Source organism: Phytophthora infestans, genomic scaffold, assembly GCF_000142945.1.
Source record: "Phytophthora infestans T30-4 supercont1.3 genomic scaffold, whole genome shotgun sequence".
In the NCBI taxonomy this organism is placed as follows: domain Eukaryota; phylum Oomycota; class Peronosporomycetes; order Peronosporales; family Peronosporaceae; genus Phytophthora; species Phytophthora infestans.
This window is the reverse complement of record NW_003303756.1, coordinates 47,306-65,472: the sequence shown is the minus strand read 5'-3', so window position 1 is coordinate 65,472 and position 18,167 is coordinate 47,306. Positions and strand designations below refer to the sequence as shown.

Below are 18,167 nucleotides of genomic sequence, written 5' to 3'. Positions count from 1 at the left end.
TTCCACACAAGATAGACGTGGCGAAACTGGAGAAGCGCTTGACTGCGTTCTTACTGGAGTCCGTAATGTTATTGGGTGTCACGTTAATCTGCTAAGTGTTAATGCACTTGAAGAGCAAGGCTGGCAATGTGAGTCACAGTATCCTCAGGACGGACCTCCAAGACGGCTGTTATGGAAGGGGCCGACAGCAATAGTGTTTGTCAAGAGTCGAGGTTACTATCGCACTCGTGGTTTGTGTAATTCACCTCAAGTTGTTGCATCATTTGTGGCTGGAGGTGAATCGATATTTCGGTGGCATCTTCGCTTTGGTCATGTGAATTTTGCAGCATTGCAGCAGCTCCATCGTGATCAGATGGTTACAGGCATGACGATCTCTCCTAGTGAGCGCACTAGAGATGCGATGGATTGCCTAAGCTGTACATTAGCAAAATCGCGAAGAATGTCATACAAGAACGTGTCTCCATGTCGATCAATGAGGTGTTGTGAAAAACTAATGACCGATGTCTGTCACTATGGTGAGGTTTCGGTTGCTGGAAACGTGATGTTTCAGCTCGTGGAGGATGAATACTCACGATACCTATGGGGCTTCTTACTCCGTCAAAAGTCTCAATGTACAGACAACTTGAAGACGTTGGTCTTACAGCTGAAGCAATGTGAGCGACCTGTCAGATTCCTGGGGTCTGATCAAGGAACTGAGTTCGTAAATTAAAAGCTACAACAAGTCCTCCGAGACAATGGAGTTCGTCCGCTGTATACAAATACGTATACACTCGGAGGAAAACAGTCTCGTCGAAAAGATGAATGGTGTAGTACTGCGATCCGTTCGCGCTCTCCTCGTAACCAGTGGACCTCCAACAAAACTATGGGGAGAGGCATTCAAGTTTGTGGTAACAATACGCAACTTCTCACCATCCAAAGCCATTAAAGGCAGTACACCTTACGAGTTATTTGAAGGTCGTATACCCGATGTATCTGGTCTACGTGTGTGGGGCTGTGCTGCAACGTACTTCGTCCCTCAGCAAAGACGGAAAGGTAAACAAGATACGACAGCGAAAGAGGCATTATTTCTAGGATATCCAAAATCCACGACTGGATATCGTGTCCTCGATCTTGTTACCGGACACATTGTGGAGTCTCGTGACGTAACGTTTCGCGATCAGTGGACAGTGGCGGCTGATTATGTGGATCAGTTGCTTGACAAGCTCTACGCGAAGAAGCCCGGTGTGGTGCTACCTGTTTCAATCCCGTATGTAAGACTTCCTCTTCATGACTACTCGAGCTCCTGTAGCAGCGATGAAACTGCACTGGCATTGCATAGCTCCGATGAAGTCGGTCCTTTGGATGCTAAGGTTGGAGGCGATGTAGTGGAAGAGACAAAAGTTAGAAGAGCGGGGGAGCTTGAGTTTGATAATATCAACTCAGGTCTAACAAAACGCAGACGAACAGGGGAGCTGGCCCAGACTTATGATACTCCAAATTGTGACTCCACTTCTACAATTCGTGTCGATGGACATGAGAATGATACGAGATGTACAAAACACGTTGAAAAGAAGCGACAACCGGGTTTGGTTGAAGTTAAGCGACGTCGGAAAACACACACCAAAGACCCAATTGTTACGCTTCGCAGATCAACACGTACACGTCGTCCAAACGTAAGGCTACATGGCTATTCGCTTGCCAATTACTTCATCTCAACTACGGACAAGCTGCCCAAGTCAGTTCGTGCAGCGCTTGCAGGTCCTGATGGTAATAAGTGGTGGCAAGCTTTGCAAACGGAATTCTCTGACATACAAGCGAATCATACGTGGATTTTAGTGAACCGTCCGTCGGACACTAAGATCATGACCAGTCGCTGGGTGTTTGTCATCAAAAGGAATCAAAACGGAGAAATTTTACGCTACAAAGCTCGACTTACTCTCCGGGGTTTCGAGCAAGTGTTTGGCTCAGACTATTGGGAAGTATACTCTCCAGTTGTGAGCATGGAGGCAATCCGTGTTGTCATTGTGCTCGCATTCTACTATGACCTGGAACCTCGCCAAATTGACTTCACTACGGCATTTCTAAACGGTGAGATTGATGTCGACGTGTATATGGAGCAACCAGAGTTGTTCGACGATGGCACTGGACGTGTGTGCTTGTTGAAGAAGAGCTTATATGGCTTAAAGCAGGCTCCTCTGATCTGGAACGCAACTTTGAAGAGATATCTTGTGAAGCTTGGTTTCATATCCAGCATAATTGCAGATGGCGTTTACGTCAAGTGGGTCGACGACTCTCCTATCTTCCTTACAGTCTACGTTGATGATGTCGTTATTGCGGCGAAAAATGAGAGTATCACGTGGCTAATTTCACAGTTGAAGAGTGAATTTAAGCTAAAGGATTTGGGGGAGATCAACCTCTTGCTGGCCATGAATGTAAAAGTGGAGCCGACACGAGTCACGTTGTCACAAGAATCGTACATTCAACACATTGTGGAAAAATATGGCGATCACACTGCTCGTGTGGTCCGTACTCCAATGGACCCAAAAGTAAAACCTGTGAGACCCAGCAAACCCTACGGACCTGACGTAAACAGAAGTGATCTACCATTTCGTCAAATTGTTGGTTCCCTACAGTATTTGGTGCGCTGTACGCGACCCGATATCGCGAACACGGTTCGTGTCTTGAGCAAGTTTCTTGACTGTTATACAGAGGAACATTTTGGACTGGCTCAACGCGCTCTTACGTATTTGAAGGGGACTAGTTCCTATGGATTGGTGCTACCAAACGTTTCTGCAAAGGGCAATCTTTCTATCGTTGGATATGCTGATGCTGACCTCGGCAATGATATGGACACTCGTCGATCTGTTACTGGCCAAGTTGTAACACTTGGTGGATGTGTTGTAGCATACCAAAGTAAGCTACAGCCCAGTGCAGTTAAAGATACATGAAGTGGTGAGCTCACAGCAGCCAGTTGCTGTGCAGATCGAATTCGACGGCTACAAAACTTGTTAGCCGAACTACAAGTTTCTGTCGAGCTTCCAGCTCTTCTCTGGACGGACAATGCTGCAGCTGTTCAGGTCATGACGCATTCCAGTGGACATCCCAAGATCAAGTGTCTAGACCTGATGATATACAAGGTTATTGACTATGTCGATGCTGGCTACATTGTGGTAAAACACATGCCGTCTAAGGTCATGCCTGCTGATGCCTTAACCAAGCCATTGGGTAAGAGCAAGTTTCGCCAACATCGAAAGCAGCGTGGTGTCGAATGCCTGTGTACTCAAGTTGATGGGGATACAGATGAAGAACCAGAACAACAATCCGACCCAGATGACGCTAAAACAAGCTAAGGAAGACTTCGAGTTTCAGGGGAGTATGAGACCTGGACGACACAGTCTCAGAAACCAGAAGTCTTTTTTAGTATTGGTAGTCATTCGCCCGTTAGATACTTGGTTGACATTTTTATTTCTAACGGAGTCCACCAAGGGTGGAGCTCCAGCAATTCCCAATCTGCCAAGTGTGGGGCGAGTAGTGTGTTAACGCTTACTTCTTCCGTCGTGCTCACTGCCCAGACATCGTCACGACCTCTGCAAGTGAACGAGTAGTAGACGTTCGCTGTTAGTATCGGGTTGTTCTTAATATGAACGGTTTGTCTGGTCTCGTTGCGAAGCTCTTGCGTGTAGTCGACGTCTTTTATGGCCAATTTGCGAAGCGCTGTCATGTCCACGAGACCTTGTTTCACTTGCTCCCGAAGCTCGGTAAACTCGAGCACCCGATCCGCAACAACCATCTTCACGGCAGTGTCGATTCTGGACGCCAGCTTCTGGTCAGCAGTGACGACGTCTTGTCTTGTCTCTCCAAGCATTTCCTGAAGTTGCAGCTATATTTTTTCAGTTGCAATTGCTTGAAGCGACTCGCTTCGGCATCGGCGGCGGTACCCTGCTGCTGCACGCGTTGCCCTTCTATAGAGTCCTGCTCCTGCGCGCGTTGCTGTTCTATTGGGGTACCCTGCTGCTGCACGCGCTGCTCTTCTCTAGCGTCCTGCTGCACTCCGTCATCTGATGAGAGCGACGTCGACGACGTCGACCATACACACCAGACAAATCCATTCGTACCTGATGGCGGGGTACTTCCGGTCATCTTGGGTAGCCGGCGGTGTTGCCGCGGACGAAAAATTTCAAATGTAGAAGTACATTATTTTGCCTCAAAACACAAAGCCTAATAGCCTTTGAAACTGTATCATCTCAGTTTTAACAAAAGCAAAATTTTAAACCTCTATTACGACAGTACCGTGACAATTTTATGTAAATCAGGACTTTCTTATTGAGGCAAAATACTGCAACGTTAGTCCAAACACGAAGTTGATTCGCTAGTAGCCCGTCGATTCTGTCAACGCCAACGCTTGAAAAGTTATCAAGAAAACAACTGTCCGTTGCAGACGCCACGGGCGAGTGAAGATGCATCTTCTCCTAAGTACGATCCAGACTGCTGCATTAAAACCGCCGTCTCATTACAGAAAATCACTTTAACTTTATTTATCTGCACAGTTTTTCCACCTCGTCAAGCTGGTGTAGCTCTAGACAACTATGTGTAAGTACCAGACAGTGTGATACTAGGGAAAAAGTAGGAAGGTTCACTCGTCTACGCAGCACAACTCAGCCACTGTCAGATACAACCCAAAATGCACAGAAGATCTCAAGAACAACTGCACCTGCTCGTCCAGCCACGTCATGCCTTCTCGAAGCAGAACGTTCAGGGCTAGCATGCTTCGTTTCTTGTCCCACTGCAACTCTCGTGCCAGAATGCTGACGTTCACCATGCCGCATGTCGTCTGTGCCAGCGCCAAGATCGTCGAGTGATCTTGACTCAGAACAACCGGCACAGTCACAATCTATAGTAGCAACAGAGAGAATATTAGCCTAACTTTCCTGTCTCAAGCAGCTTCTTTATAGCGCCCACCATCGTCCTCTCCTCCATGTCAATCAGCTGGAAGCCCTCTCCGAGCACACTGAGCTTCTTGACTGCCCGCTTGACGTCATCGTCAGACACCGTCTGCATCGCTGCACCTCGTTTCTTTTCCAACAGACGCAGTAGGTCGCTCATGCCAATGAGTCCGCCGTTCTTGGGGCGCGTGATGATACACACTTCGATGATCTGCACCGCCAGCTCGTAGTAAAAGTCGCCCACATCCAACAGCTCAGACCAGAATCCCTTCTTAGAGGCCAGCGGGTCAACACCAATCTTGGCGCACATGGCCTGGAACTTTTGTCGAAAATCGGGGTCCTTCTTGATGTTGTTCTTGTACTTGATAGCGAACGCCTGTAGGTTCGTGCGGAACAGCTCCAGCTGCGACGACACGTGCGACAAATTTGCCTCCACGAGCTGCTCACCCACATCCGAGTATTGTTTCGCCTGCTCCTGTTTCTTGCGCACGGCGCCGATGCCCACGCCACGCCGCCGCATCTTGGTCACGGAAACTTTAATCAAGGTCAGTCTTTTTCTGCCAATAGTGGCGTCGTATCGTTTTGCTGTCGCTGCATTGGCAGATAAGACTTACGAATATTTCGACACCATTGTTTTGGGCAAATGGTGGCCTGTTTCGTGGCTACGATTTGAGCGATAGGATTGGTTTAAATTTGCCACATCAAGCTGTGGCGGCAGTCTCAACCTCCATGTTCTACTTGAAAATTGTAAGATAGATTTCGTTCGTCCCCAGACGTACCCGTAATCGGCCGACCCAGCTGGTTTTCTTCCGAATGCTCCGGTTCATTTCGCGGTTTGCGTCCATCGCCCAAAGAGGAACTACATCACACACAGGCCAAAGCCGCGCGAAACGCCCCAGCTGCCATGTTTGTCTTCGATTGGTTCTACAACGTGCTCGGCTACCTCGGTGCGTATAACCTGCTATCATAAACTTGCGAAGACGACGACGGCTTCGGTGCTTATGGATGGAAAGCTCGATCCTTCTTTGTCGTCCCTATACAAATCCTAGTCAAAATGCCAGATGGGTGCTTTCAAAACGACATTTATAATTAATTTTTTCGTGTACTAAATATTGAGCAGGCCTGTACCACAAGAACGCCAAGATCCTGTTCCTGGGCCTGGACAACGCTGGCAAGACCACCCTTCTACACATGCTCAAGGATGACCGCGTGGCAGTCCACGAGCCGACGCTCCACCCCAACTCGGAGGAGCTGATTATTGGCAAGTTGCGTCTTCGCACCTTCGATCTTGGAGGTCACGAGACCGCTCGTCGACTCTGGCGAGACTATTTTGCAACGGTGGACGGCGTCGTCTTCGTTGTGGATGCACTGGACCGCGAGCGTTTCCCCGAGTCCAAGCGCGAGCTGGATACGCTGCTGGGCTACGACGAGCTGGCCAATGTGCCATTCCTGGTGCTTGGCAACAAGATCGACGTGCCTCGCGCCGCCTCGGAGGATGAGCTGCGCAGTGCTCTGGGTCTGTACGAGACTTACGGCAAGGAGGCTCGTGGCGACAAGGATGCTAGCATCCGCCCTATTGAGCTGTACATGTGCTCAGTGGTGCGCCGGATGGGATACGCTGATGGATTCCGCTGGATGGCGCAGTTCTTGTAGATCACTGATCAGTCTTTTGTCGCCCGTTAGCGTGGTGGCGTATTAGCAGAGGAAGAAAGCAGGAGGAGTTAAGCAGGGAGGAATAACGCCACACAGAACACAGAGGTGGATTTTCGCTCCTGTTTACTTAATCGATTCTCTTCGTTAAGAAGCGTGGATCTAAATGCGATGGACATACAAGAACAAGTGAAGCCATCTTTTCTCTTCCTGATCAGATTCGCGTGGAGACGACCAGCAAAACGTGGACGGTGGACTCCACCGTGAGGTAAGTACATGCCGATGCAGATGTTTCGCTTTGGATTGACAAAAGCATCTCAGAGCAAGCCTGCCAGTACCCAGCGACGATGGTGTGTCGTTTGGGACTTGCTTTAAATTTAGTATTAATAAGTACTGATGATGATATTCAGTCGAGTCAATTCCGTCGGAGATCAAAAATAGTCCTCACTTCAACGACCAAAAAAACTATTTTATACTCTTCACCCAAAATTAGGCGACACCTTCATTTTTTCAAGCCAAAAAATGAGCATTACGAAGGACGCCGATGGGCTCTCACGTCAAGTGACCGCCGTCGGGACACTGGGCGACGTAGGGGCTGCTTACGCCGTGTACGAGAAGAACTGGATCTGCGCCGACTGTAGTCATGAGAACTACGCACGGCGCCAGCGCTGCTTCCGCTGCCGTGCGCCTAAAGTGGAGCGATTCGACGCCTTGGTGGTGGACAGTCAAGGGGACGCACACACGTGGCGGGAGGCGCTGGACCCGGCGTCCAATAAAATCTACTATTACAACACGGAGACTAATGCGACACAATGGGAGCGTCCGGCTGAGATGGGTGCGGCTCCGCACTCCACGGGCTGGTTCGGGCGCGGCAAAGCTGGCGCCTCGGAGGGCGACCGCTACGAGCAGCTTAATGCTAAATTCATGGCCCGCCCAGCCCGAACGCAGCTAGATGCGATGCCCACGGCTAACTCTCAGCTTGAAGGAGCCTATGAGTACAATATCTGGTACGATAAGTACATAGGGGACCATTGGGATGACGCGCGGGGCAAGGACCCGGCCACGACGCGCTGCAACCTCGAGCGTGATGCCGGCAAGACCAAGGCGGATGTCGTGAGCAAGGCCAACAGATACTTTTGCGTGCATTTTGCTCGCGGCATGTGTGCTAGAGGCGCAGAGTGCAGCTACTACCACCGTCTGCCATCTGCTGCGGACGAGACGCGCATCGGCATGATGCACGACTGCTTCGGACGGGAACGCCACGCTACGGATCGAGATGACATGGCCGGGGTGGGTAACTTTACCAGGAACTCGCGAACGCTTTATGTGGGAGGTCTGAAGACTGCCAGCGGCCACGAAGCTGTAAAGGAACAGGAGGAGGCGCTTTGGAAACAATTTGGCGAATGGGGAGAAGTGGAGAATATCAATGTGATCCATCGCAAATCCATCTGCTTTGTTAGATACCGTCATCGCACCAGCGCTGAGTTTGCCAAGGAGGCGATGGCTAACCAGTCGCTGCAGAGTGACGAGGTGCTCAATGTACGTTGGGCATTTGACGATCCCAACCCAGTGGCGAAACAGGCCGGAGAGCGTTCGGATCGAGACGCGATTGTAGCAATGATGAAGGCTAAGGGTGCGGCCACGACGGAGGACGCGGCATTTGATTACCCGGAGCATTACCAAATGCCGGCAACAAAGCGTCAGCGGATCGAAGGCGATACGGTGGCGTCGTATCCGGACACGGACACGCAGTTCACTGGGAAATCCGCCGATGCAACTGAAGAGGAACTGGCGGCGCAGCTAAGCTACGCGAACCCTAGTGGTGAGATTTCGACCGAGCCTGAGGGAGACGCACAGGAAGACAAGTAGAGAGGCAGCGTTCAAAATCGTACGTTTTAACTTGTGCATAGATGGTAGTTGCCTAGTTAAGGGTCGAGGTAGCGATACACTGGCTTCGAAGGTGACGAGATTGCTTGATGTGTTCCGATCCCGTTGTGTTCACCTAGCAACGGATGTACCAGCGTCACGCTTAATCCTTTGTCGCCATCTAGTAATCCACCCTCAAGACCTGGTGTCTGAGCTTCATGGACTGTTGTCTCCTGTGGCCACCAGTCTGCGTCAAAACAACCGGATGCAGCGCTTGCAAACAGCAGCAGCACGAAGAAGAACCACCACGTAGCTCGAAGTCCAGTTGGGTCACTTGAGCAGATCTCATCTCCATTGGCATTAGTCCAGCATTCGGAAGCGACCACTTGAGCTTGACACCACATTGTGCATTGAAAGCTCATAGCTACGTGCTGGGTAGTGGTTAGACAGCGTCGTCGCTGCATCGGTGGCGCTCACTGGAGAATAAAAGTCACGCGACAGCTTTGATTTGGTTGTGACTGTTCGGAAGATATGACAGTTTTCAAATTTCAATAGTTAAATTGGATCCGACTCTGGTCCGCATGCATCCAAGCGCGTGAAGACGGGGAAAAGCAACCGACGCTGGAATATGTTGAAGCTGGTTTATTGAGGACACGATGGCTATTCCAATTATCCTTGTAGGCACAATTTAGAGAAGAACAAACTGTTAATGGCCCTTTAAGATACATCCAATTTCTTCGGGGAGGTTGTGCGGGTCATTTACGGGACGGGTCTAGGATAGGTCAGTGGGGGGGGGGGACCCCAAGGGCAAACGTTGCTAGGCGCGGTGTGAAAAAAAAATCGTGTTGCAGCGCTCGCATACGCTTGCTCGCTTTGAAAGCCGCGCCTGATCGGCGGCTGTGGATGGAAACTCGCGCTCGCATACGCTCACCCTCGACCGAATTCACCAATAAACCTGCAAGAGCTTGGCTGCGTTAGCAACTCAACTCTCTCGTCATGTTAACTATCTCCAAGCATGTACGCCGATATCTCTGGCGCATGGCATCGACCCCAACTGAGTTTGCTTGTCGGGGGGAAACGATCAGAACATGTAGCGGGATGAATAAGGTCGTACCATTTATTATGTTGAGTGTTACAGTAGCTACAGAGGTGACACACAAAATGTTTTACCGGTCTGTCCTTCAGATCAAAAACAGCGAAAACACAATTGAGGTATCGCTCACTTTTCTCGAAGAAGGCGGGTCGAGCTAGAAGACACGTGGAACAACCTGTTCCACCACCGCAAGAAGCGCTGCCAGAGTCCATTATTGTTGTAGATTGTCACAGTCACCCTCTCGCCTGTCGCGGCACCACTCGACACGACTGTAGCGCCAGCTGCAGCACGAGGGCCTTCGCCTGCAGTAATGGCGCCTGTGGTCGTGCCGGCACGCTCTTCTTCACTAGAGGACAGAGTCACCACCTTGAGAAAACCATTGTCATTGTTCTGCCTGGCGTCCTCGGTGAAAAACTTTTCAAGCGCCTTGGCGGTCGCGGTCGAGTCCGTGGTTGTGATCGTCAGTTGATTCTGTTTGGTAGATGCCTCGCAGCGTGCAAACAGCGTGACCAGGAACACGAGGATGATGTGGATCATACGCATCTTCTTTTCAGTGTTGTTAGAGAGCTGCTGTGAATGTCTTGACAGCGCTGCTAGATATGGATAGAAGGAAGCAAACTGATGAATGATCTGATAAGGTGAACCCGCTCAAAGAGACATGGTTTCACAGGTTATCTGAATAATACCGGTATTTTAAATCCGGTCCTCGTCTGATGGATTTTCCAAGCAGCGGAGCGAGTCATTTTGACTGGCAGTCGACGGGCCGACAATAGAGTACGGCGATCGGTTCACCTTTCTTGGATGCGATTCACTAGTATTCTTTTGTCTTGTTTGTCGGATCAGTGATTGGAAGATTGGCAACCACTTTTACTCACAATCGTAGGAACAGGTATGTACGGTTTGGAGGAAATACCATCGGTCAGTAGAAAACTACTGATCTGTCCCCAACGCGGCGCAGAAAAGACGGCAATCAGTAGAAAATGATAAAGTTCGATCCGTACCTAACTCTAATCATAGCTAGATTTCTGCTGCCTTCAGCAAAACCGCTTTTGCCCTAAGCGTACCATGCCTCGAAAGCCGCCTCCGAATTATGGGAGTTCTCCCTTCGTGGTAGATCTTTCTGACATCGCTACAGCTATAATCATGGGTGTTTTGAGGGAGGACGCAAAAGTTGATACCTCAGACCGCTCCGGCCAAACGTATGGAGGAGTATACGTGACGCGAACCAATATTGCAGACACTGAGTTTCCAACACAAATAAGGAAACTAACGACACAAACAATTGCAATCGTTGACTGCTGATTAATAATTAAGGTATTTCTTTCCAATAGATTATCTTACTGATCCTCACTCTCAATAAATATCAGCAGCAAACGGGCTGGGGAGTCAATCTCTGTGAGTAGACAGAACTATACTAACGTACCCTAAGAGTAACCAGTTGGATACGTCGTGTACCCAGCTACTTCAACGTCAACATGTTATTTCGGTGTACTATTTTTTAGCTGCTCAAAACGCCTTTATTTATATGGTTGTTTTTGTGGAGTGCACTTCGGTGGCATTCGCCATTTTGGTCGATGCCTCCGCTCAACCCCCGACAGCGTCAAGCCCGAACGATCCAGCGCCGTCTGGACGGCTCCTTCTGGCAGCTTCATCTAAGCAGAGAAGTTAGCATACCCAACGAAGTCGACCGAGAGCTGGACGCAGAGCGTGCATCGTCCATAGGTGGTGGGTTACGTGACGTTGTCAGTAGAGGAGGAGGTCTTTTTGCAAATGAGCGCCGAGCTCGTAGAGGAGACAATGCTCAGCTCTTCGAGGTAGAAAGAATATTCGCCAAACGGTGGGTCAATAACTTCGTATACTACCTTATTCAATGGGTGGGGTACACAGAGTTGACGTGGGAGCCAAGTACCAACGTGCCAGCGCGCCTAAAGATGGTGTTCGAACACGCGTCAGTCAATTTCGTCTGGGTCTATCAATCTACGCGGGCAAGACGAACCCAGCGTCGCGAGCAGCCAACGCGCCGGAGTCAGAGACTGTTAGACCAAACGAGGCAGGACAAAGAGAAAATGCAAATGCGAACTTAACACCAAACGAGGCAGGGCTATTAGAAAATGCAAATGCGAACTTAACAGCACTCCAGTAGCTGTGAAATCAGTAGTTGTGCAGGCAGCGCCGCGTTGGGGACAGATCAGTAGTTTTCTACTGACCGATGGTATTTCCTCTACGGTTTGCAAGTCTTGGATGTACAGAACAATAATGTATAATACATGTAAACTGTACCGGTACAAGGACACGCTGTGTCAAACAGCACATATCCGGATACAGTATCGGTACGTATGAAATTCGCTGTTCGGACCGACAGATGACATTGTACTACATGTACATGAATGCAGTACAGTACTGCACTCCGTTTTTCAGCGCCCGTGGACTTATGATAAATTTCCGGATGTGATGATCGTGGATCCAAAAGAACCATAATTTGCATGCTAATATCTAATTTTTTTTGCAAATCCTATATGGCCCACCCCGGGGGTGACCCCCGGTGCAGTACTGTAGTACTTAGAGCTGTCGACGTCGCGACCCTTGGCACTGATTCGACGTCGACGACGCCGGACAGACGTCTGATCTTTTGCACTCGATATCGAGTAAATACCGGTACGATAAACACCGTCAGTTTAGGGACTCAACACTGCATTTTCTCAAATAGCACCCATGTATATCCCTGTGTAGCACCCAACGACTCGCTGGCAGTTTTTAATTGGTCATTTTCTACAAATAGTTGCAAGCCTAGATATCGACCGATGAGCGCGCAATTCATCGATGTGTTGGTGCAGCTAGTCGATCGGGTAGACTATGGCCCTCGGACGTACGACCTGCAGAAGATCAAGGCCCGCATACCGTACAGCAAGGACCGATACGTGCTGGGTGATGGATTCCGAGGCACCAGCACTGGTGTTTGTTGGCTCGTGTGATTTGGTGGCAGGGGTACGTGGGTATACACGTATTCCGAGCGACCCCAGCATATCTTTGACATCAACGGAACAACCAACATTCGGGAGTTCGTGGAGGAGGGTGCAAGGGAGGAGCAAGAAGAAGGCCGATTTTGCCCCTCGGACCAGAACAGCGTACACCTGCCAAACTACTACTCGAAGCTCGTGTTTCCGCACAGCGAAGCCTATAGGTATATGTCTGAATACTGACTTTAATCTGGAAACCGTGAGCTCCCCATACACGTCGACCACGGGCGTGTGATTTCGTACCTGCCCCCGTGCGCGAAGACGGCCTTCAAGATTTGGGTGGTCTTTCCTCCGGCTTCTAAGACGACCACATCCTTCAACTACGGGAACAAGGAGGACTCCTTGAATAGGATGCTACGTACATCTGGAAGCTCCGTGCTTATCCAACGACCCGGCGATGTCGTGTGCTTGAATAACCTGGTGTTTCACTCGGTACTTCTCGTCTACCAGAAGGGCACTGCTGAAGAAGACAAATGGGGCGGTGTTTTTGGCGACGTTGTGGTTTGTGAAGTGGACCGCGTTGCGTCGTTTCGATATGCAACCAAGCTAGCATCAGGTAGCAAAAAGGATTCTGTTGGATCGTGGGAGTCTCTGCTAGCAGCGTACTGTACGATGGAGGGACGTGTGTATGACCAGGCAAACTTCGAGCGTGAGAAGAAGCTATTCTACAAAAAGTTGAAGCTACCAGCAAAGTTGGTGAAAGCTCGTGTAGGTGCGAACGCGAAGAAAGAGAAGAAGCGGAAACTGAATGAGAAGCTAGCTGCCGTACGGGCTGCAAGCACCAAAACTGACTGCAGTACACTTTGCTCCTAATCAGAATTCTAATTTCTGATAATACATTTCTTTTCGCATCCTAACTTGCAATTTTGATTTGGGGGACTGTTTCGACGTACAGGTAGTTTTCAAAGTACTAGTGCTTAAACTTGTTTAGCGTAAAGATCCAACAATCAAACACTCTGACACAGTTATCTCGCAGCCTAACTTGCAATATTTGTTTTCACATTCATTTGTAAAGCATTTTGTTAAGCTCAAGTAATCTCTTTAAGTTTCTACAGGCCAGATTTGGCGTCTGTGTATTAGGCTTGGCACGACAGAGCCTAAGTGCGCTGCTTCTCCAGGATTCAGAATCTGGATCGGCCACAGCCCTGGTGTTAATTATAACAAGAGAGTGTCAGTAAGGACTGATTCAGTATTCACTAAGTTGTAACATCGGTTTGTACAAGCGGGAGAACAATAGGGCTGTCACTGAGGTCATGTCAGTGTGATTTTTGTATAGTTTTAAAAATGCAGCATATCTTGACCGTCGATAAGCACACCATCTTTGTGAGTTGTTTGCATCAGTACGGTAGCTACTGAATCACTTCTACAAACCAGAACTTCCGTAACCGACTCTTGTTTAGAGATAACTACCTGAATTCATGAATGCGTTCATCGTTGCTGCAGCGAGTTTCTATACTACTCATGAAGTATTGTTACTGTATTTCTAACGCCGGACCAATTGCGCGCGGCCTACCAGCACTTCCCGATGCACCTCTACGCGACTTCGCCCCTCTGTAAACCAGCGTTTCTCTTCCGTGTATGTCAGTAACGCCGCGCACCTCCATAGTGTACAGCGTGTGGATGCAGGATCCGTACTTGAACCAAAAGTTGCACGGACACGAGCGGGATTGCATATCCACGGGCGAACCCGATGCAGGCGTTCCCTGCGTCTCCATATTTGCAGTGAGCTTGTTCAGTTGTGAAGAGATCGGCAGGTCCTCTACTGTCTTCTTTCTCATTTCGTCATAAGCGCGGGGCGATGGATGACTAACAACACCGACTACGTCACGTGACAAAATGTCGGGAGGATTGGATAGCAGGAAAGCAATGCTATTTCTCGAGGTGGCGTACACTGACAGTAGCCCAGCTCTAGCCATCGCTTTGACACGTCGCACAAGTCTTGCGTCTGGCTCGCAAGTAGCTGTGAAGGGTCTCGCAGCGACACTTTCGCTTTCACATAGGACCCTCAGAAGTGGTATAAGAGCGCCGACCTTGATCTTTCGACGCAGAGTGACGTCTCTTTTAATCGCAGCGTTGTAAGTCTAGCAGGGGTTATTGGTGGTTGCGTAACCGCTTGGTGTGTGGAAGCACTCCCACCGCCCGAAGCGTTGGTTCAGCCATCCTTTCGAAAAGTACTTCGAGAAGTCCTCTAGATCCTTGCGCTTTACCCAGCGCTCTTGCACTGCAGTTAGCTTATCCTGGAAGGCGACGTCGCTCGTGGTATAGTGTAAGTCGTGGACATCAGCCATTACCGATGTTGCTATGCTGAAATCCATGGAGCGTGTTTTCTCGAATATCTTCTTGGCCACATGAAAGTAACACATCAAGTATGTATACTCGCAGTCTTCCCCAAACACCTCTTCAGCGGCATTCCACTGGGCTGCGTCGGCATCACCCATCACGTAGCGAACAGTTAGCGGCTTACCCACCACAGTATAATAAACGCGGCGAAGTAGCTGGAGCACCTCGGTGTGCTGGTCTTGTTGCTGCTGCGACACAATAAAAACCGCCAAGAGATGGAAGTGTTTCGCTCTATCTGAGATGCCAGCAACGATGCCCGGGTAGCCTACTTGAGTGAGCTTGTACGTGGCGTTTAAGTGTAGGATAAATGATGCAGCGTCCCGATTGGCACGGCGTAGAAGTTTCTTCGTGCTAATTCCAATCACGATGGGATTAGCGTCGCTCCCGTTGCCTATGACAGCATTGCCATTCCCATCTGTGCGTTTCGTAAACGTGAACGCAGCTGCCTCTTCTTCTTGACCGGTAAATAAGGTTTCCTGCACCTTACGGTGAACGGCGGCACGCAGGTCGCTTCCACCAAGGCGCCCCACGACAGGGTGATGCGCAAAGCGCTAGACTCTCGCCAGCGGTGGTGCAGTGGCCTCAGTTAGATTGAAACGCTGGGTTAGCGCGTTCCAAATCCTTTTCGGCTTGAGACCTTGACTAGCCCAATCCATCACTGCCGTTTTCATTGCGTTTGTTAGCACGGGGGCGCTTGCGACGCGGGCAGGGGTAGCATAGGTGTAGGCTTCTTCAATCGTTACGAGATGCGTCTGCTGGCACGTCATGACGCGACCTCTCCTGGGGCAGACAGCAGCTGTCGAGACGTCCTCGCAGGCCTTGCACGCGCAAGCCAGGCGCTGCATCCGCATTGAATGCGGAGTGGCGTTCATGCATACGTAGCACTGTTTCAGATCACTTTTCGCAACACGAACTTCTTAAGGCCTCCGAGTAGACGGTCAGCCTCGATCTGGGGCGTCGCAGCCGCGAGTGTCTGCCAATGGTGTCGGAAAACCATGAGGGGTACTGAGGGGAGCTATGGGCTGGCTTAGCGGGGTGAGATTGCTGAATGGTGGATAGTAAAAGAAAGCCCGAGCCCCCCGAGTATTGCTGGATGTTACTTTTGTGATAGAACTTTGACCATTGGCCAAAATAATCTGCCGAGCTAGCGTCTCCGGGACAAGAGTGCTGCTGGTGGTCTGGTGGTGTCACAATCACAATAACGAGTGGCTGATAGGTAGGTGCCACATGGATTTCTGGGGTGCTGATAGTATACTTTTGGTGTTTTGTTAACAAAGACTGGTGTAAACAGTACTCCCTCCTCGATGTCGCGTTGCACCACGCCGACACTCATACGATTCTCGTAGTGTGATTGGTCGAAACTATGTGAGAGAGCCCAGTCATAACCTGCCATTTTTCAGCTTGCCAACTGCCATATTTACATGCGCATGACTCCCACTTCTAAGAAGATCCTCATGGATCTTGGCAAGCCACGAAGGTTTACTCCGCGCCCAGCGCATCGTTCATTTTAGATCCATTCAGCGCCAATTCAGTACAGCCAGATTGATTTGGCGCCAAACTTGTGCACCTGTTCCGACCAAATGACAGGAAGCACTCGTGTGCACGAAACCAGCGCGGAGCAGTAATTGATGTCTGGGCAGTGCCGATTCTGCCAATCCCTGCTTGCTGCTGTGCGACCTGCGCATCGGACGTTCTTTGAGGGCTTGTATCAATAAATGAATTGGAAGCTTCAAACGGCCATGGAGCATGAGCAACAACGCCACATTTGGTGAGGTTGCTCTCCACAAACAGCAGCACCTTAATTCGAAAGAGTGACCCAAAGGTGGGTGTCGAAGGGGTGTATTTTTTACGTCGTTTGCATTTCTGGATGTCGAGGTGTAAATCTTCGAATACACCAGACGTCGACAGCTCTAAGTACTACTAGTACTTACACTGGTTCTGGTACATGTATTGTGACAATAGAGCATGAGCGTACAGTACTGAAGCGGTCTAGCGCACGAGAAGTGTCACCTCACTTGGCCTTCCTATATCCTGTCTGCAACACCCAGGTGAGCAAATTGCCCAACAAAACGTAAATCATTATACAGCAAGTATTAAAATATGTACATGGATAGTATGGAGTCCATACTAGACGCGCTCACCTTTTCTTACAAGAAAACACTGGACGTACAGTAGGATTATGCGGTCTTTTCTAATTAGCAAACTGACTTGTGATAGGCAATCGACACGTGCGCCGAGGTCATTGCGATTGTGATACTGTACATGTACAGTACTGCACCCCGTTTTCGCGGGGGTAGACCACAAATAAACTAGTTTTTAGCATACAAATAAAGCTCATTTGGATTCAGGATCATCACATCCGGAAGTTTATCAAAGGTCCAAGGGCGTGAAAACGGGGTGCAGTACTGTATTACAGACTCCGCCCAGAAACTGAAAAGGGTGGACCTTCAAAGTTCCCCCCAGTTATGAAATATCTGTATTAATACTGTAGTACAGCGACGGACAGAATGTAACTGCCGCCAAATGAACTGCCAGAGAGCCAGCCACGTCCAATTGACAAGTTTATTGACTATAATAGGGGGAGTCGAACACTGCAAAAAAACGTGCTCAAAATTCCCTTCGGATTACGCTCACATTTTTTTGACAACGACCTGCTCACTTTCAAAGTAAGCCATCTTCGGAGGTGGCTTACATTTAAAATGAGCTAGCTCTTTTTATTTCCCAAATAATCCTCCCTTCCACGGCATAGAAATGGAGGAAGGCGCGTGTATGGCCGAATGACGTTAAAGCACCATAGGCTTACAGCAATACAACAGCGTACAAGCATCCTTATATGACTCGTGCACCCTTCTTTTTGAAGAGCACCTTTAAACAAGGGATAAATTACCAAAATATCAGCAGACTGAGGCGAAGTTTCACGATAGGGACAGCAGACAGTGGCGAAGTTTCACGATAGGAACAATTAAATCGGCAAATTTACAAAGTCTGTTATCTGATTCCCGTGCATCCTTTAGTCAGTCGTCTGATTCCCGTGCCATTCCAAGTTTTGTCGTCTGATTCACGGGCTTCTTTTATTAAGCAAATACCAAGGACAATGGATCACCAAGTCTTCGTGCTCCAGCTGCTACGTTCCAGAGCCCAAGAGCTTAAGGAGATGCAAGACGAGATGGGTATGGTGGTTGAGGCACTTAAAAGGCTTCAGTATGATCGCGAGGAGCTCGGAGCAAAACTTCTACGCGAAACCGAAGTCATAGACGAGTTAAGTGCACGCGTCGACGC

At 49.4% G+C, this 18,167-nt stretch overlaps 3 protein-coding genes across 3 annotated transcripts; 2 read left to right on the top strand and 1 right to left on the bottom strand.

Annotated features, from left to right (window-relative positions):
* Positions 1-4,563: 4,563 nt before the first annotated feature.
* On the bottom strand, positions 4,564-5,543 carry PITG_02069 (vacuolar sorting protein SNF8; the record flags this gene model as incomplete). The annotated part of the gene is made up of 3 exons (XM_002906994.1): positions 4,564-4,620; positions 4,691-4,870; positions 4,939-5,543. 3 exons carry the CDS (start codon positions 5,440-5,442, stop codon positions 4,564-4,566), a joined length of 741 nt encoding a protein of 246 aa, XP_002907040.1.
* Positions 5,544-5,759: 216 nt separating this feature from the next.
* On the top strand, positions 5,760-6,723 carry PITG_02068 (GTP-binding protein SAR1; the record flags this gene model as incomplete). Its single annotated transcript, XM_002906993.1, has 2 exons — positions 5,760-5,869; positions 6,043-6,723. The coding sequence occupies 2 exons, from the start codon at positions 5,827-5,829 to the stop codon at positions 6,573-6,575; spliced, it is 576 nt and encodes a 191-aa protein (XP_002907039.1).
* A 371-nt stretch (positions 6,724-7,094) lies between these two features.
* Positions 7,095-8,441, top strand: PITG_02067 (pre-mRNA-splicing factor cwc2, putative; the record flags this gene model as incomplete). Its single annotated transcript, XM_002906992.1, has 1 exon — positions 7,095-8,441. One exon carries the CDS (start codon positions 7,095-7,097, stop codon positions 8,439-8,441), a length of 1,347 nt encoding a protein of 448 aa, XP_002907038.1.
* Positions 8,442-18,167: the final 9,726 nt, after the last annotated feature.